This window comes from Mus caroli, unplaced genomic scaffold (genome assembly GCF_978045245.1).
Source record: "Mus caroli unplaced genomic scaffold, Mus_caroli_1 scaffold_6, whole genome shotgun sequence".
Classification (NCBI taxonomy): domain Eukaryota; kingdom Metazoa; phylum Chordata; class Mammalia; order Rodentia; family Muridae; genus Mus; species Mus caroli.
The window spans coordinates 67089513-67110734 of NW_028227261.1; the positions used below are offsets into that span (position 1 = coordinate 67089513).

Consider the following 21222-nt stretch of genomic DNA (forward strand, 5'->3'; position numbering starts at 1 on the left):
AGTTAGCTTCAGTTGTCAACCTGACCTGGAAAAAAAGGAACCTCATCTGAAGAATTGCCTCCATCCCATAGGCCTGTGGAGGCATTTTGTTATTGTTAATTGATGGAGGATGGTCCAGCCCACTATGGGCCTGGAGGCAAGTCAGCAAGCACCTTTGCTCCTCACTGCTTCAGAGCCTGCCCTGACTTCCTTCAGTCAGGGAATATGACTTGAGAGTCTTTCTTACCCCCAAACCATTGGTTTTGGTCAATGCTTTATTATAGCAACAGAGAAGCAAACTACAACAGTTGGTTTCTGTAACTTCAAGAATATTTTATATTAGGACCTCATTTCTCTGGGGAAAAATGTACCCTCATAGCCATTTCTAGTGGGATCTAATGGCTAACTTAGTCCTTTTGTGGCATCCCTAGGAACTGCTATTGCTTCAAATATCTGGATGGGAGCAGGCCCCAAAAGAGTCTCTATTTTGTGGCTGAGATTGGGTATTTTATTCTGATATTTTTATCCTATTGTTAATAATGTGACCAAGTTAAAATATAGCCTCAGCAATAGGTTGAGTCCTAAAGATTGTATGTGTACTTAGTAAGTTATTTAATGTTTCCAACATAGCACTTTATGTTAGGACTTTTGTAGCCTGTGCCTTCCTATTTATACATGGCATTGGGTCCTCCCTAGGAACCACAACCTTCCACTATATTGGAATATGGGGCCATCTCCCTCAGTATCCATTGTCAGATAAACTCAACAGAATAAAATGCCTTTCACATTAAAAGTAGCAGTAAACTATCATGGGATGATTTGGGGACATAAGAGGATACAACAAGATGAGACCAACTTCCACTATTTATTTGATACATGATCTTGGGCAAGCCATTTGCCTTCTCATAAATGACTACTTTATTGAGATATAAGTTACCTACCACAATTTAACCTTTTAATATAAAATATGTGAGTTTCCGTATACTCAAAGAGATGTACAACCACCACTATTATTCAGTTGAAGAATCACCCATTAGAAATCTATGCCCATATGCACATATCATTCCTGATTCCTTCCTTCCCCAGGCCCTGGCAACCATATTTATACTATATGGGTTTTCCCACTTTGTGTTTCATGTAAATGGAATCATTGAATAGGTGGTCTTTTGTTACCATCCTCTTTTCCCTTGGAATAATGTTCTCAATACAGTGTTGTAGCATGTAATGGTATTTCATGGCATTTTGTGGCTGAATAATATTCCATTGTATCAACAAAGCCCTGGATCATTCTCATAGTTGATGCACATTTGCATTATTCCCACATTTTGGCAATAAGAAATATGCCATGAGTACTCACATACAAGCTTTTGTTTCCCTTATAGCCAGTAGTAAAACCTCTGGGCTCTCATTTTGATACTGTTTTTATCTCTGCACAATCATCTCAATCTACTGTGAAATAGATTAAAGAAAATAATGAGCAGGGATCCTAGTCATCTGCTAAAGGTGCCTGTGAAAAGATTACAGCTAATATGAGAGCTAATGATGAGTCAGATACTGTCTTCCTAAGAACATGATAAGGACATCCCTGCTTGCTACTCTGTTCAACATTGTATTGGAATTCCTAGCCACAGCAATTAGGGAAAACTGTAAAAGGTTTCCAGATGGTAGAAAAGTGTTAGTGACCAACAAGTTTAGTAGAGTTGCACAACACAACCCCAGGTTAAGTAAATCTGCAGTCTTTGAAAGCCCTGTTAGAATGTCAGCTGGTTTTCTTGCAGTAATTGAAATGCTGATCTTAAATTTTACATAGAAACCTGAACTTAGATGAATCAAACTTTTATAAGAACACACTTCTTCTCACTCTTTCCAATTCAGGACTTTACTACAGAGCAGCAATTATTACATGTGTGACCCTACTCCATGGACCAGTAAGGAGACTGAGCTGTCAGTTAAAAGATAACCTCCTCTAGTTTGGGTTAAGTTTTGCAAAGAGAATCAATGGGGAAAATATCATCTTCTCTACAAAAGACAATAGGGCAACTGGATACTACATGCAAAAGATTAAGTTGTATTTGACAGTGTACCCTTAGATAGAACACCAAAGCCACAAGGAACAAAAGAAAACATAGATATTGATTTGTATTAGTGAGTTACTGTGATGGCTGATACGATGAACTTGATTGGATTCCAAGGGCATTAAGGAGGCACACCCTTGGGTTTTCCTCCAAAATTCGAGTTTAGCTGAGGAAGACTTTCCTTGAATGTGATTTGTATCATCTCATGGGCTGGGATCCTGAACTGAAGAAAGAAGAAAGAAAGAAAAAGAAGTTTGTGAGTCAATAGGCCATTTGGTTAATTCTGACATGTGTTTAGGTGTAGAAGCCATTGGTTTATTTATAAAAATAAAATCACATTGAATACTTTGCACTAGCAGGTTTAAAGTTACTTACCATACCCCAAACCTGCTTCTAAGACCAGTTTCGATTGTGTAACTGGGTAAAGCTGCAGAAACAGAGGGATGGTAGATATGACTTTGTGGGTCGTGTTTTAATAACATCATCTTTTAAAATATGTGCAAATAGGCCTGTCTTTTCAAGAAGGCTAACTGTTGCTGCATAAAATGAGCTTGGCTTTTAAATAAAATTGAAGTCATTAATCATGGAAGCTTATAGCTGTAATTTCTTGGGAGGAGGTAAGAGCTACATTCTTGCTCTCTTCAGCAGTATAATTATCTATGATCCACCCCATGAGATAAGGCAGAGAGACACGGGTTTCCCCCTGCAACAATACACCATTTTAACCCCTGTCCTTACTTAAATTATAGGAAATAAAGCATGTAATTCCCACTTCCAATGTCATTCCAGTGTTTAATTTGTAGTAACGTATTTTCTTCTCTTATTTCCCAGACAGCAGCAGCAAATGATGCTTATGAACTACCTGTCTCCTTCCAGGTACACTTACAGCATGCTGTCAGTCATAGGGACATCTTATGCTGTCTTGACATGGCTCAGTCAAACACTCTGGATGCCAATTTACCCTCTGTGTGTTCTTGCCGAAGGTAAGAGACCTGTTTTATTTCTGACTGACATAAGCTATTGAGCTATAATCATTCATTCACTAATTTCTTGATAGGGAAATTGCTATTTTTTAATGGTTCTTGGCTTATTGATGCTAACTTTCCCAGTCTATTTCCTTGCTTCAAAGAAGCAAACCATTAAGAAGCAAAGTTCAGTGGGGTGTAATAGGGTATACCTATAACACTGAGGGCAGACACCAGGTCAGCCTGGTCTACACAGAGTTCCAGGCCAGCCAAGGATACATAGAGGGACCCTGTCACGAAGATTGAGAGGGGAGAGGGGAAAAAGGAATGGGAGGAAAGGAAGAAGTAAGAGTAGGGGAGAGAGAGCATTAAAGTTCAAGGTGAAGGTAGTCCTACACAGAGTACAACATACCGGACTAGAAACAAGCGTCAGGGCCCAATTCCTTGCCGTCATCAACTATGAGTATGGGACAACTCATTTCACCCCTGAGTCTGTTTACATCCCCAAATTGGGTTTAACTACTGAGAACCTACATTTTAATTTTTTAGTACTTAGAAATTTGGTCATCTCTGGCTAGAGGGTCTCTTGCCGTCTCCAAAGCATCAGATCTCTGCCAGTGACCATTTGACTACCAGTCCGTGAGTATCCACTTTCAGAGGAAAGCTAAACTAAAATAGTTCCCCAGTACAGCACCACAGATTATTACTTTATAGGGTACATCTCAGTTGCAACTAGACATCTGTATGCTTCTTGATTGAATGTCCCTTATTAGACTAGTTCCATGTGCACACACAGGTGTCTACCTTTTGCTTCCTTCCTCATGTGCACCAGTATACATGGCCAGCAAACAGGAGATCAACTATTCCCTGTACTAATAAAGCAAAAATCAAGGAACTAAAGTAAGCACTTTTCAAAGTACTTGAAGCCAAGCAAAAAACAAACACTTCCCCTCAGTAGAGGATTTGCTAGGCTGTAGGGAGATTCTTCTGAAAGTCATGATTAATGCAAAAAGCATTTAAAGAAACTACAGGAAAATACAGACATTATAAAGAGTGCTGTTGCCAATACTTGTGAGTATATAAAGACTAGTATATAAAAGAACACCATATGTTTTCAATATTTATTAATGACTAGAAACAATAAGTCAGAATTTTAAATGTTCTATTGTTTTAAAATGAATTGTTAAAAATATAATATTTTCAGAAAATCTAGAGAATAATGTTTTATAAACCATCAAAACCCAGCCACCCATTCTTTAAGAATGAAATTCTTCATGCATGGAAGATTTGCTAAGAGCACTTACTTGTCCTGTCATATGGAAATTCTATAAGGAACACAGAAGGAATAGATGTTGGAAAGAGTATAATGTTTACATTAGGAGAGATACAGTTTTAAGACATGTACAGCAGAGAGTGCAGTCGATAATTGTGTACACTTCCAAAAGAGTAAAGCCAATTATCTTATTTTAAAAAAATACGAGATGTTGAATACTAGACTTTATCATTCAGCATTATATACATATATAAAAACACCACACTGTGATCCATAAATATATACATTGTGATTTTTCAATTAAAACTATATTAACAAAATAAAGAGTTAAATTTTTCTAAAGACTGTAAAGTGAACTCTTTCCCTAAAAGTGAGGGATGAATAAGTATATAAGAAACATTTCTGTTATTGGTATTCAGTATTCTAAGTGCTTCCCTGTTGAGGGAAGCCTGTTTTCATATGGATGCCCTACAATCTTCTCTCTTTCATTATATTGTAAATCACTCTCTCAACAACTGAATATCAGCAGAAAAAAAATCAAGGCACACACATGGCACAGTGTTAATGATGCTTAACTCCAGGTAGTGGAGAAGGGGAGTCTGGGACCTTTCCTTTGCCTGTGCTGGAACTTCCAAAGTATAAAACTCTGCAGGGAAGGAAAACTACTTTTAATAAAGTTAATAACTCTTATTTAAGTTTTTTGTTTTCCTTTTTTATATAATTTTACAGCTATATTTTTCACGTCTGATAAATTCAACAAATAAACACAGCTCCTATAAATATCCAGTGATTACTCCTATGTCAGATGTTCAAAACTTGGAGGCTGCCCTTGTTAATGGCATGCTTGGTGTCCACTGGCAGCCCTGCACCAATACCACTCATCCCATATCTATCTGCCTCAGCTTCTGACTTCATCACATTGCAACACATTTTATTTTGAAATAATTAAAGAATAACTTGTAAAACCCAGTGCATCAAGGAGCTGGAGAGATGGCTCAGCGGTTAAGAGCAGTGGCTGCTTTTCTAGGGGACCTGGGTTTGGTTCTTAGCACCTATATGGCATCTAACAGCTGTCTGTAACTTCAGTCTTGGATGATTCACCACCCTTTCCAGCTTCCACAGGGACTGCAGGCATGCAGTACACTTACATACATGCAGGCAAAATACTGATACACGTAAGACAAAAATCTACCTACCTTTTACTTCACTTTCCTGATGGCAGCAGCTTAGAGAACTATAGCATGCCACTTTACTGCATGGAATGCTATTAAAAACCTATACATGTGATATAATTTCATGGATCCTCTTATGTCCCTAAAACTAAACTAGCCTCCTCCCACAGAATATTTATGTCAGCATTTCCCACAGAGTTCCTCCAAATTTGTATTAAGTACTTCTAGGGCTGAGAAGACAGCAGCTATCCTAAGGCCAGTAATGGTGACAGAATGATGGTTGAGATCCATTTCATTATTGCAAAACTGCTCAGAGTCTTCACTATGTTAAACATGTGTCATGTAACTCCAAGAAGAAAATAATATGCAGCGCTTTCCATCCTGACTCTCTCCCTATTTGTGAGCGAGGAGACAGATGTATCTTTAACTCATCATTTTAAGAAGCGCCATATAGTCTTTCCATGTAAGCATGAAATGTGTGGACTCAACCAACGGCCCAGTGCACAATGGGCAATAATTAACAAGAATGCTAGAACAGTTTAAGACACATAATCATGCCACAGATTTCTGTGTCAAGCTGAACCTTTAACTAAAGGATTCAGCAATCACCACAAAACTGTTATTGTCAATTCGAAATCTCCCTTCTTAGAAACACATGCATATACCCCTCTGTAACCCAGAAAGGGAATCTTCATGATGCTTTTTCTTTAAACAGCATTCACCATCTATCAGTCACTGCCTTACTTTGAGTCATTTGGTACAAACTCCACCATGCTTCCGTTCGACCTATCCACCTGTTTCCCTTATGTGCTGAAGCTGTACCTCATGATGCTCTTCATAGGTAAGTAGATATTTGGTTTGGCATCCTTCATGTGTGTGTTGGTTTATCCTGTCATTGTCCTACACAGACTAGTAAATGGAGAAGAACTAACGAGGAAGCCCAGTACAGTCAAACTAGATTGTCTAGTGAAGGCCCCCAGTGCTTTCTGTGGGGCGTCACGAAACCAAGTATTACACAATTTCACTTCCAACAAAAACAATGCAACTAGCAGAAAATATACTTGCCAGATTCATGGAGTACAGACATTTGGACCACCAGGACACAACTATTATATAAAATGGGAAATAGAAGGATTAGCTATTTTTTCCCATTTTGTTTTCTGTTTGGCTTTACATGCTAGCACCCCTTAGCAGGCAAATAGGAAGTTGGTGATAAAGGCTCAGGAAAAACTTTAGAACAAAAACTTACAGTTGTAGGACGTGAAGTGATGGCTCATTACTGTTCTTAAAGAGAACCTGGACACCCACATAGCAGCTCACAACCATCCATAATTTCAGTTCCAGGGGATCCATACCCTCTCTTCTGGCAGTAGGCATGTCCATAGTACACATAGACACATGTAGGTAAAACACTTATGAACACATGAAATAGATCTTTTAAAAAGTTACACTTGAGCCACACTTTGTGACACACACCTTTAATCCCAGCACTTTGGAGGCAGAGGCAGGGAGATCTCTTCAGTGAGTTGCAGGACAGGCAGGGCCACATAGAGAGACATTGTCTCCAAAAGAAAAATAAACTACACACACACACACACATACACACACACACAGAGAGAGAGAGAGAGAGAGAGAGAGAGAGAGAGAGAGAGAGAGAGAGAGAGAGAGAGAGAGAGAGAGAGAGAGAGATTCGTGTGATATTTCAAGATGGATTTATAAGATGGATAAGTAGAGACATCCAGCACTTTGTTGCACAAAGGAAACACTAAGAAATAGGTACAGAGCTACATTTTGAGATGAGTACAACAAACTACTGGGCAAAACTAATGCACTGTGATATTAAAAGGCTTGGCATAGCAATAGATACAAAATATCCAAGTCCTGCCATGCCATCTACACCACTAGGTGTGGGAGAATCTCCTTCTGGCTAAGGGTGAATGAAGAGAGTCCTAACAAGCTGTGTTGGATTCAGGGGATTGGAGAACTTGACCTCTGAGACCAAGGTAGGGCTAGTAGAGTATAGACTCACAGCAGTGTGAGGATCAACCATTTCTTCCCACAGATCCAAGCATGGGTGCCTGCCACTTACTGGGTAAGACAAGACTTACCTGTGGTCTAATGCTTCTCTGACCACAGGGGTAGACTTGCAGCAGCTTTGAGCAATGCTAAGGCTTCAGTTAGTGCTCCTGCCTACAGGGTACATGGCCCAGGGAAGTCCACAAGGAAGCTTAATCAGGTGCTGGCTACACCCTGCTTTCACTTTCTCCCACAGAGAAATAAAAGGCCACTAAGAAGTCCAAGGGAAACTTAAAAATTTCTTCAAACCAATGGAAATACAGGATCCCAAACCTGTGGTATACACACACACACACACACACACACACACACACACACACACACAACAATACAAAGAACAATGAACAAAAATATTTTAAGAAGAAGTATTTTGAATAGACAACATAATCATGCATCTCAAGGACTAAGAAAAGCAAGAATAAACCAAATCCCAAGTAACTATATGAATACAAATAAAAATCAGACCAGAACTGAACCATAAAATAACAAGTGCCAAGGCTCAGTGAAGCAAAGCTAGTTACTTACCTGAAAAGACAAAAATGGATAAACCTTCCAGTTAGGACAACCTCCAAAAATAGAAGATCCAAAAAAAATTAAGTTTAAAATGTTAAAGGAGACATTACAATCCACAGCACAGAAATACAGACGATCAGTTGAAATTATTTTGAAAAACATCCTGTTAATAAATTGGAAAATAGAGTTAGTTAGGGAAGCAGAAACCGGCCTGAGTAGGGCCACAGGCCTCATCCGGCCGGACCAGCACCGGGGTAGCCAGAGCGCAGGGTCGGGTGACACCCGCCAGCTACCCACAACACCCGCCACAGGATCTTAAGACTTCTGGTGAGTGGAACACAGCTTCTGCTCCAAACCAATTGCGCCGCGAGACCTGAGACTGCATTAGTTAGGGAAGCAGAAACCGGCCTGAGTAGGGCCACAGGCCTCATCCGGCCGGACCAGCACACGCAGGGTCGGCTGACACCCGCCAGCTACCCACGACCCCCTCGACAGGATTTTGAGACTGCTGGTGAGTGGAACACAGCTTCTGCTCCAGTCCAATCACGCGGGACCTGAGACTGCTCTGGTTGGGGAGGCAGAAATCCGGCCTACGTAGGGCCACAAGCCTCTTCCGGTCAGAAAAGCACCGGGGTAGCTAGGGTGCAGGGTCAGCTGACACTCGCCAGCTACCCACAACACCCGCCACAGGATCTTAAGACTTCTGGTGAGTGGAACACAGCTTCTGCTCCAAACCAATTGCGCCGTGAGACCTGAGACTGCATTAGTTAGGGAAGCAGAAACTGGCCTGAGTAGGGCCACAGGCCTCATCCGGCCGGACCAGCACCGGGGTAGCTAGAGCACAGGGTCGGCTGACACCCACCAGCTACCCACGACCCCCGCCACAGGATTTTGAGACTGCTGGTGAGTGGAACACAGCTTCTTCTCCAATCTTTAAACAGTGACAACGACAACAACTAACCCCAGAGATTACCAGATGGCGAAAGGTAAACGTAATAATCTTACTAACAGAAACCAAGACCACTCACCATCATCAGAACCCAGCACTCCCACTTCGCCCAGTCCAGGGCACCCCAACACACCGGAAAAGCTAGACACGGATCTAAAAGCATATCTCCTGATGATGGTAGAGGACTTCAAGAAGGACTTTAATAACACACTTAAAGAAATACAGGAGAACACTGCTAAACAGGTAGAAGACATTAAAGATGAAGCACAAAAATCCCTTAAAGAATTGCAGGAGAACACTGCTAAAGAGTTACAAATCCTTAAAGAAAAACAAGATAACCTAATCAAACAGGTAGAAGTCCTTAATGAAAAACAGGAAAACACATCCAAACAGATGATGGAAATGAACAAAACCATACTAGACCTAAAAAGGGAAGTAGACACAATAAAGAAAACCCAAAATGAGGCAACACTGGAGATAGAAACCCTAGGAAAGAAATCTGGAACCATAGATACCAGCATCAGCAACAGAATACAAGAGATGGAAGAGAGAATCTCAGGTGCAGAAGATTCCATAGAGAACATCGGCACAACAATCAAGGAAAATGTAAAATGAAAAAAGATCCTAACTCAAAACATCCAAGAAATACAGGACACAATGAGAAGACCAAACCTACGGATAATAGGAGTGGAGGAAAATGAAGATTTTCAACTCAAAGGACCAGCAAACATCTTCAACAAAATTATAGAAGAAAACTTCCCAAATCTAAAGAAAGAGATGCCCATGAACATACAAGAAGCCTACAGAACTCCAAATAGACTGGACCAGAAAAGAAATACCTCCCGACACATAATAATCAGAGCAACAAATGCTCTAAATAAAGATAGAATACTAAAAGCAGTAAGAGAAAAAGGCCAAGTAACATATAAAGGCAAGCCTATCAGAATTACACCAGATTTTCCACCAGAGACTATGAAAGCCAGAAGATCCTGGACGGATGTTATACAGACACTAAAAGAACACAAATTCCAGCCCAGGCTACTATACCCATTCAAACTCTCAATTAACATAGATGGAGAAACCAAAGTATTCCACGACAAAACCAAATTCACACATTATCTCTCCACGAATCCAGCCCTTCAAAGGATAATAACAGAAAAAAACCAATACAAGGACAGGAACCACGCCCTAGAAACAACAAGAAGGTAATCCCTCCACAAACCTAAAAGAAGACAGCCACAAGAACAGAATGCCAACTTTAACAACAAAAATAACAGGAAACAACAATTACTTTTCCTTAATATCTCTTAATATCAATGGACTCAACTCCCCGATAAAAAGACATAGACTAACAAACTGGCTACACAAACAAGACCCAACATTTTGCTGCTTACAGGAAACTCATCTCAGAGAAAAAGATAGACACTACCTCAGAATGAAAGACTGGAAAACAATTTTCCAAGCAAATGGCATGAAGAAACAAGCTGGAGTAGCCATTCTAATATCTGATAAGATTGACTTCCAACCCAAAGTCATTAAAAAAGACAGGGAGGGACACTTCATACTCATCAAAGGTAAAATCCTCCAAGAGGAACTATCAATCCTGAATATCTATGCTCCAAATACAAAGGCAGCCACATTCATTAAAGAAACTTTAGTAAATCTCAAAGCACACATTGCACCTCATACAATAATAGTGGGAGACTTCAACACACCACTTTCACCAATGGACAGATCATGGAAACAGAAACTAAACAGGGACACAGAGAAACTAAGAGAAATTATGAATCAAATGGATCTGGCAGATATCTACAGAACATTCTATCCTAAAACAAAAGGATATATCTTCTTCTCAGCACCTCATGGTACCTTCTCCAAAATTGACCACATAATTGGTCACAAAACAGGCCTCAACAGATACAAAAATATTGAAATTGTCCCATGCATCCTATCAGATCACCATGGACTAAGGCTGATCTTCAATAACAAAATAAATAATAGAAAGCCAACCTTCACGTGGAAACTGAACAACACTCTTCTCAATGATACCTTGGTCAAGGAAGGAATAAAGAAAGAAATTAAGGACTTTTTAGAGTTCAATGAAAATGAAGCCACAACATACCCAAACTTATGGGACGCAATGAAAGCATTTCTAAGAGGAAAACTCATAGCTCTGAGTGCCTCCAAAAGGAAACTAGAGAGAGCACACATTAGCAACTTGACAACATACCTAAAAGCACTAGAACAAAAGGAAGCAAATTCACCCAAGAGGAGTAGACGGCAGGAAATAATCAAACTCAGGGGCGAAATCAACCAAGTGGAAACAAGAAGAACTATTCAAAGAATCAACCAATCAAGGAGCTGGTTCTTTGAGAAAATCAACAAGATAGATAAACCCTTAGCCATACTCACTAGAGGGCACAGGGAAAGCATCCTAATTAACAAAATCAGAAATGGAAAAGGAGACATAACAACAGATCCTGAAGACATCCAAAACACCATCAGATCCTTCTACCAAAGGCTATACTCAACAAAACTGGAGAACCTGGATGAAATGGACAAGTTTATAGACAGATACCAGGTACCAAAGTTGAACCAAGATCAGGTTAATGATCTAAACAGCCCTATATCGCCCAAAGAAATAGAAGCAGTCATTAATAGTCTCCCAACCAAAAAAAGCCCAGGACCAGATGGGTTTAGTGCAGAGTTCTATCAGACCTTCAAAGAAGATCTAATCCCAGTTCTTCACAAACTATTCCACAAAATAGAAACAGAAGGTACTCTACCCAACTCATTCTATGAAGCCACAATTACTCTGATACCTAAACCACAAAAAGACCCAACAAAGATAGAAAACTTCAGACCAATATCCCTTATGAATATTGATGCAAAAATACTCAATAATGTTCTTGCTAACCGAATCCAAGAACACAGTAAAACAATCATCCATCCTGACCAAGTAGGTTTCATCCCAGGGATGCAGGGATGGTTCAATATACGGAAATCCATCAACGTAATCCAGTATATAAACAAACTCAAAGACAAAAACCACATGGTCATCTCGTTAGATGCAGAAAAAGCATTTGACAAAATCCAACACCCATTCATGATAAAAGTCTTGGAAAGATCAGGAATTCAAGGCCCATACCTAAACATGATAAAAGCAATATACAGCAAACCAGTAGCCAACATCAAAGTAAATGGTGAGAAGCTTGAAGCAATCCCTCTAAAATCAGGGACTAGACAAGGCTGTCCACTTTCTCCATACCTATTCAACATAGTACTTGAAGTCCTAGCCAGAGCAATTCGACAACAAAAGGAGATCAAAGGGTTACAAATTGGAAAAGATGAAGTCAAAATATCACTTTTTGCAGATGATATGATAGTATATATAAGTGACCCTAAAAATTCTACCAGAGAACTCCTAAACCTGATAAACAGCTTCGGTGAAGTAGCTGGATATAAAATTAACTCAAACAAATCAATGGCCTTTCTCTACACAAAGAATAAACAGGCTGAGAAAGAAATTAGGGAAACAACACCCTTCTCAATAGTCACAAATAATATAAAGTATCTTGGCGTGACTCTAACTAAGGAAGTGAAAGATCTGTATAATAAGAACTTCAAGTCTCTGAAGAAAGAAATTATAGAAGATCTCAGAAGATGGAAAGATCTCCCATGCTCATGGATTGGCAGGATCAACATTGTAAAAATGGCTATCTTGCCAAAAGCAATCTACAGATTCAATGCAATCCCCATCAAAATTCCAAATCAATTCTTCAACGAATTAGAAAGTGCAATCTGCAAATTCATCTGGAATAACAAAAAACCTAGGATAGCAAAAACTCTTCTCAAGGATAAAAGAACCTCTGGTGGAATCACCATGCCGGACCTAAAGCTTTACTACAGAGCAATTGTGATAAAAACTGCATGGTACTGGTATAGTGACAGACAAATAGACCAATGGAATAGAATTGAAGACCCAGAAATGAACCCACACACCTAAGGTCACTTGATCTTCGACAAGGGAGCTAAAAACATCCAGTGGAAGAAAGACAGCATTTTCAACAAATGGTGCTGGCACAACTGGTTGTTAACATGTAGAAGAATGCGAATCGATCCATTCCTATCTCCTTGTACTAAGGTCAAGTCTAAGTGGATCAAGGAACTACACATAAAACCAGAGACACTGAAACTTATAGAGGAGAAAGTGGGGAAAAGCCTTGAAGATATGGGCACAGGGGAAAAATTCCTGAATAGAACAGTAATGGCTTGTGCTGTAAGATCGAGAATTGACAAGTGGGACCTCATGAAACTGCAAATCTTCTGCAAGGCTAAAGACACCATCAATAAGACAAAAAAACCACGAACAGATTGGGAAAGGATCTTCACCTATCCTAAATCAGGTAAGGGACTAATATCCAATATATATAAAGAACTCAAGAAGGTGGACTCCAGAAAGTCAAATAACCCCATTAAAAATGGGGCTCAGAACTGAACAAAGAATTCTCACCTGAGGAATACCAAATGGCAGAGAAGCACCTGAAAAAATGTTCAACATCCTTAATCATCAGGGAAATGCAAATCAAAACAATCCTGAGATTCCACCTCACACCAGTCAGAATGGCTAAGATCAAAAATTCAGGTGACAGCAGATGCTGGCGAGGATGTGGAGAAAGAGGAACACTCCTCCATTGTTGGTGGGATTGCAAGCTTGTACAACCACTCTGGAAATCAGTCTGGCGGTTCCTCAGAAAATTGGACATAGTACTACCGGAGGATCCAGCAATACCTCTCCTGGGCATATATCCAGAAGATGTCCCAACCGGTAAAAAGGACACATGCTCCACTATGTTCATAGCAGCCCTATTTATAATAGCCAGAAGCTGGAAAGAACCCAGATGTCCCTCAACAGAGGAATGGATACAGAAATTATGGTACATTTACACAATGGAGTACTACTCAGCTATTAAAAAGAATGAATTTATGAAATTCCTAGCCAAATGGATGGACCTGGAGGGCATTATCTTGAGTGAAGTAACACAATCACAAAAGAACTCACACAATATGTATTCACTGATAAGTGGATATTAGCCCAAAACTTAGGATACCCAAGATATAAGATTCAATTTGCTAAACGCATGAAACTCAAGAAGAATGAAGACCAAAGTGTGGACACTGTGCCCCTTCTTAGTATTGGGAACAAAACACCCAGGGAAGGAGTTACAGAGACAAAGTTCCTAGCTGTGATGAAAGGATGGACCATTTAGAGACTGCCGTATCCAGGGATCCATCCCATAAGCAGCTTCTAAACGCTGACACCATTGCATACACTAGAAAGATTTTGCTGAAAGGACCCAAATATAGCTGTCTCTTGTGAGACGATGCAGGGGCCTAGCAAACACAGGAGTGGATGTTCACAGTCAGCTATTGGATGTATCACAGGGCTCCCAATGGAGAAGCTAGAGAAAGTACCCAAGGAGCTAAAGGGATCTGCAACCCTATTGTTGGAACAACATGATGTACTAACCAGAACCCTGGAGCTCTTGTCTCTAGCTGCATATGTATCGAAAGATGGCCTAGCCGGCCATCAATGGAAAGAGAGGCCCATTGGACTTGCAAACTTTATATGCCCCAATATAGGGGAATGCCAGGGCTAAAAGAATGGGAATGGGTGGGTAGGGAAGTGGGAGGCGCTATGGGGGACTTTTGGGATAGCATTGGAAATGTAATTGAGGAAAATATGTAATAAAAATATTAAAAATTAAAAAAAATAAATTGGAAAATATAGAAATAGATATAAATGACCTACCAAAATTTAACCAACAGGATATGGAAATTCAGTAGAATATAGAAAAGCCTGAGTAGATTACTTGGGTGTAATAACTGGTAACCAATCTCCTGGTGCAGAAAAGCCAGGATGAGATGGGTTCACTGATGAATTTTACCAGGGTTTTAGAGTAACCAGGACTACTTCTTCTTGCATTAATAGGTAATCATTTGGGCTAGCATTACCATTATCAAAACTTTACAGGAAAGAAGGAACTATAAAACAACAGCCCCAGTCAACAAAGTACTAGTGTCCCAGAAATACCATGCGCTGTAAGAAGGTAGGCTTCTTTCCCAGGTGCAAGATGGTTCAACCTCCACAAATCAATAAACTACCACATGATATAAAGTGTCATGTGAGTGGGTGTAGAAAAATCATTTGATAAAGTTCAACATCCACTCATGATAAAATGGAAACACAAGTTAAGTGTAACAAGCCCACAACTAATACCATCCTGAACGTTGAGAAACAACGTCTTTCCTTTCTTATCAGGAACAAGACAAGATGTGCACTCTCCTCGCTCTCTTTCAGTGTCATCTTCACTTTAGTCAGAGCAATCAGACAGGAGAAGCAAAAGGTAGATGAGTAGGAAAGAAGGGAGTCTAAACAACTGAGTGTGTGGGGTTGGGGGCATGAATGAAGACTTCACCAGAACTACTAGGAGGGAGAGAGATTGAGTGAGGCAGGAGGACAGTGTCAACAAGAGAAGCATTTGATGTGGGCAGTACCTAAGCTGGATGTAACCTGCTCCACATTCTTCTCTCCTTTTCTTAGATGAAGAACTCCAAGTTCATTCAAGTCAACTCTTCTTACCACTTGATGCTGCTTGGGGCTGTCTACTCAGGGTCTACTTTCTGTTCACAACTCGTCCACACATAATGAATTTGCCAATGAATGAAATCTAAGTCACAATAACCACACAACATACCTAGGAACCAACTTAGGAAGTTCCGCTACAAAAAAGTACAGAACACTGATGAGAGAAATGTCAGATAATAGAAGATGGAAAGACTGCCTATTTTTATGGATTGGCAGAAGTCATTAACTGTCCTTAGTACTCAAAGTGCTCTAGGGGTTCGATGCAATCTTCATTAAAACACTGTTGTCATTTGAGGACTGAGATCATCAGTCAGTGGGTAAGTGGCATGCTGCACAAGCACGTGGACCCGAATTTGAATCTCCAGCACCCACCAAAAAACTGGGTATGGCCACACACCTATAACTTGGGGCTGTTGGAGGAAGAATTGCTAGGCCTTGTGGGATGTTAGTCCAGCTCTGGGTTCAGTGAGAGACCCGGTTCGTCTCAGTGCTATAAGGCAGAGAGTGATATAGTCAAGAGCTGAGTCTCCTTCTAGCAACTTACATGTACACACATGGTGTGTGTACCAGCAACCACATGTGCAAGTACCATAAACACATATGCTTTTAAGAAAATAATTTTAATAAAAATGAAATAGCAAATGACATGCTGCACAGAACAGCAACAACAAAAACCAACAAAATTAGTATGCAAGCCCAGAAGCTACCGAATCAAATAGAAAGAGCAAAGTTAGAGGCATAGACACCTGGTTTCTAGACATAAGGCAGAGCTCAGTAATAAGCAGGAAGATACTGCATAAAAGGCACATTTATTAGTGAAACAGAATAGAGAATCCAGAAATAAACATGCCAACAATAACAATACACATCAGAGAAACACACAGCACTAGGAGAAAAGGACACACAAGCACACACACACAGAGAAGACTGACACATGACCCCAACCCTTACCCTACACAGAAATCAACTCAAACTATCAAATGCCTTAACATAAGACCTGAAACTCTAAGTACCAGTGGAAGACTTCACACTATGGTACAAATGATAATTCTTGAATGAGGTACCAATATCTCAGAGAACAAAAGCAAGAATTAATGAGATGACATCAAATAGCCACAAACATCAAATGACAACAGGGTTCTGATGGAGATTGCATCGAATCCCTAGAATACTTTGAGCACTAAGGACAGTTAATGACTTCTCCCAACCCATGAAAATTGGCAGTCTTTCCTTAGTTTGTTCCTTCTCCACAGCAAATAACAGAGTAAAGGAAAAAAAACCTACAGAGTGGGAGAGAACAGTTGCCAAGTCTTCAGAAGGTATAGAGACCCCAGAAATTCAATATGAAATAAGTAGTACAATTAGAATGTGTTTGTGATATGAATATACTTACAAAGTACACACACAGACACACACAAAGGACTATGAAATAGATGTTCCATTTCACTAACCACCAGGGCAACAGATTCAGGGAGATTAAGTTCAGTCAGACTGTCTGGCTATCAACCAAACAACAACAAAAACAAATGTTAGTGAGGATGTGGAGAAAAAGAAACCACTGTTCTTAGGAATGCAAATTAGTGCAGCTACTCCTGCAACAGTGTGGAAGTTCCTCAAAAAAACCTAAAAATAGAACTACCATATGATCCAACTGCCCCAAAGAGAGGACAAAAGGAAGTGAAGTTAGCAGCGTATGGAAAAGAATGCACTCTTCACAATAGAAAGATGTGGGGCCCTGGAGGTTGTCAGCATGGATGGAAACAGAAAATATGCTGCAGGCTCACACAGTGGGTCATCTAGCCACAAAGACTGAATTCCTGTTATCCCAGAACAATGAAGAGAAACAGAGATCATAATAAGCAAGGGCAGCTATAATGTTCTTGCTTATGTGTGAAGATTTAAGAACTGACATGAAAGTTGATTAGTAATTATGTGGGGCTGGAAGCCAGCAGAAGGGACGTGAGATTTGATGAATGCATCTCACATGCACGTGTGGAAATATCACATTGAACCCACTACTAGGTACAGTAACACAGAAAACCTGAAATCAAAGAGTAAAGTTATTTAAAAGTAAACTAGGGTGGGCTAATAGAAAACTATATTTGAACAAGCTCGACCAATTAAATGTTTTCCAGGAGAGTGGGGGAAAGACTTTTATTATTTACATTTTCCTGCCTCTACCCTTCACAAATTATCAAGATAATAATCATATCTGAGAGATAACAGCTCTCAAGTATAAGGATACCACATACAAATAAAGGAGGGGGGGATAGCTTAGAGGTAGTGATGAAAGCTACCAATGTGGGGGGAGGGGAACCCTGCCTTAGAGTGAGTGAGTAGGAAGAGTTTGCTTGCACTGCCTTTCTGTATAAAATCTGGACAGTTCATGTGCTCTAATTGAGTCTTCCTTGTTAACTGTGGCTGCTCCTAGAACTCAAACAGCCCTCTGTCTGTGTCCTAAAACCATGAGTCTTTTCAGAGAAATGATTAACCAACCTTACTCCTTTTGCACTATAGGTATGTATTTCACCTACAGCCATCTTTATACAGAAAGAAAAGACATCCTCCGAGTTTTTTCTGTCAAACAGAAGAACGTGTAAGGTAGCCTGTCGCACAGGTGAGAAGATGGACTGGTGGTTTAAGCTGCAGCAAATACAACACTGGGTATCTGCTAGCGAAAAAGAACATAGAACTGGACAAAAAAAAAATCTACCGTGGCCCAATATTCCAAAGCTACTGTGCTTTAAGAACAAATCCCCCAACAGGTGCAGCAGACACTGCTTCACCAGGGCTGCTGGCTTTATACAAGTTACATTTATAATGAGCTTGAAAACTCTGAATGTTTTCCTGTAATGTTAATGAGAAATAGATTCACTGGAGTAAATTCAATTGACTTGAGAAACAGATTGATTAACTTCTGCACCCGCAACTAACAGATTTATACGAAGGGGATGAGGTAAAAAAGTCCCCTTTGATTCTAAGATAACAAATTCCCCTGCCCTTAGAACCATGAACATTACATATACCCAGAAAATTAAACATCTTCCTGTATCTTAGTTCAGGTTGCTGCTGCGTCATGAAGTGCATCCCTACCTTATAAAACTTGGCTGTCAAAACTACAGAAATGTATGTTTTAGGGTTTGGGAGACTTGGATGTACAAGAGCAAGATGATAGCCAACACAGTAAAATTAGTATAGGCATGAACTGTAGACTGGATCAGCCTCTCGATTAGGAACACTGCTAATTTGAGCTGTAGCTAGTAGAGACAGAAAGATGATTTGACAGAATGCACCCTTGAGCTCTTTTGAGAGGTGATCTTGCATCACAAATGATCAGAGGTGTGTCTCTTCAAATGCATAGGGGTTACTTATCAGCTCTGATTAAGATGATGAGTTCAGCATCTTCAAACTCTTCCACCATCTACTCACTAATTTCCAAGTAGCTTCTCCACTTTTCCACTTTGCATACAGCAGTGCCTCACTTTTTGTAACTACTGCTCACTTAGTCTGGTTTATTGCAACAAAATATTACTAAATTGAGTGATTCTAGAAATGAAAAAGCTTAACATCAGGATGCCAAGTGGCAAGTGACTTTTGAGTGTGAGATGCAGATGGATGCTTCCTGGCTGTGTGGCCATGCCATAGAGAAGGTGGCCCTTTGGTTACTATGACTGTAACATGATTTTAGACAATTGCATAGGTACCCATATCTGTGCCAAATGTACACCTTTCCAGTCCAGTCTATGCTTGGATACTTCCAAGATGCATACAGTAGCTTAAACCCTACACAGGTGCATGCCCAAATACTTTGTGTCTTGGCAACTTGTGTTTTCAAAAGCTGACAGGAGAAGACTTGTAACAAAACCCTCTTTTATGTAGTTATGAACATGGTCTAAAGAAGCAGCTTCCTGTTTGTGTAAAAAAAAAAAAAGTGAAACATCTAGACCGAATAATTTACCTCTTACTTACTTACAATTTACCTCTTACTGTGTGGGTCACACAGGTAATCAGGAGGGAGGTTTTTATTATTTCAGTGGCACAGCTTTGAGTTTAGTCTTTAGTGTTACCAGTGTACCAATAGCTAGACAACCCCATGACTTGTCCCTCCATGACTGCTCAAAACAAAGAACTCGGAAAGAGAGGGCTGAGGATTACCTTATTTCCTTCTTTTTGTAAACTTCTGTTTTCCTGTGAAGAGCAGGAGGAAACACCAGGTTTGAGAAGAAACTGGACTGAAAAGACATGAAAAATCTGAAATATGAAGTCTGTGCAGATTTGTCCATTCCTTGGGCAACAGCAAATGTTTGGTTGCTGATTCACAATGAGAAAATGTCTCCAGTGCCAACTTCCTCTTCACTAATCATTGTCTCCTGTTTCCAAGGTACTCTGGAATCCAGAGCACTTTAATGCATGCAGAAAAACCTGGTCTGTTACAGTACTCTCAGGCTTCCCTGTGCCAAAGGCCTGGTGTTTTTCTTAGCAGATGTGCACCTTAAAGTGGGAGCCAAGATGTCTGATGCAGTAGAAATAGACATTTTTGCTCCATTTTAAAGCCGAAAACAATGTTCCCCATGGTACTGTTGCAAGACTTCAAACAAGCTAAGCAAAATGAAACATCTAGTGTTTTAACAATCTGGTACCCAATAGTAAATGCTAGATGACTTTCAGTCTCTAGTTGGTAGGACATACACAACAGTGCATATGGGAAGGAGAAGAAAAGCTGGTATACATTGCTTCTACCTTCTTTTTTCTCTTGGCTTCAACTATCTCCTTGTAGTCCAGTCTGTGAAGGAATTATATATTTGGAAACTAGAACCAGTAGTGCTGCTGTAACTCAGTGCCCTTTGGGACAACAAGAAGATACATGCCACCTGTGAATGTCAGCAGTTCTGTGTTTGTGAAAGGCTAGGCACTTGTCTTTGTAAGGAAGACACAAAAGTCCCTGACTTTGGTGCCATGACTTTCCATCCTAATGATCCCCTGTATGTGTATTTAGATGATTGGTTGAAGACTGGGCCCCAGTTGAAGTCACAATGATCAACAAGCATCAAAAGTATAATGCTGCCTGAGTCTCTAGCCAATGCCAGAGCTGAAATCATGATACTATCTTTAGACCACTAATACTTTAAGCTTTTAGGTCACTAATATTCTGGTGAAGAGGTCTTCAGTCTTATAAAAAGACTGATCTTCTGAGGAGATATTTATCCCTTTTTGCTGGTCTAGCATCCTATCATCTTTCTCCCAGGGAAACCCAGTTCAAGTTTGCTTGGAGCTACCTCCTCTGTGTCCAGGACTCAGGTCAACACCCGACTTAGGCCTAACCATTGAGTATATCCCACCTGTCAGGGACCCAATACTTGTTAAAAGACCTACAGGTATTCCTAGAGTCTGCCCAGTATTGATTCTGCCATGCCTGTGGGGGAAAGAACTGTTCTTTACTCTTGGTAATGGTAGCTGGTGGTCATTTTGCTAAGTAGGAGGCATGCTCTCCAGAGAAAGAGACCACAGCATCAGGATTCATCAGACCAACCATTGAGTTTCTTGGTTTGTGAACTAATAGTCTCCTTTGTG

The 21222-nt window shown here is 40.2% G+C and overlaps 1 protein-coding gene and 1 long non-coding RNA gene across 2 annotated transcripts in view; one reads left to right on the plus strand and one right to left on the minus strand.

The window, feature by feature from the left end:
* Positions 1-18359, plus strand: part of Hacd4 (3-hydroxyacyl-CoA dehydratase 4) — a 30968-nt gene extending 12609 nt beyond the window's left edge. The window contains exons 5-7 of the mRNA XM_021161343.3: positions 2931-3037; positions 6180-6305; positions 18169-18359. Of these exons, the coding sequence (XP_021017002.1) occupies positions 2931-3037; positions 6180-6305; positions 18169-18251 (316 nt within the window). The 3' untranslated portion in view covers positions 18252-18359. The remainder of the gene's footprint in view (positions 1-2930; positions 3038-6179; positions 6306-18168) is intronic.
* Positions 1183-20419, minus strand: LOC147004260 (uncharacterized). Its single transcript, XR_015047357.1, has 3 exons — positions 19807-20419; positions 8066-8216; positions 1183-2277 (listed from the first exon to the last, which is right to left on the minus strand). It is a non-coding gene; the product is annotated as an uncharacterized LOC147004260 (long non-coding RNA).
* Between the last annotated feature and the right edge of the window lie 803 nt (positions 20420-21222).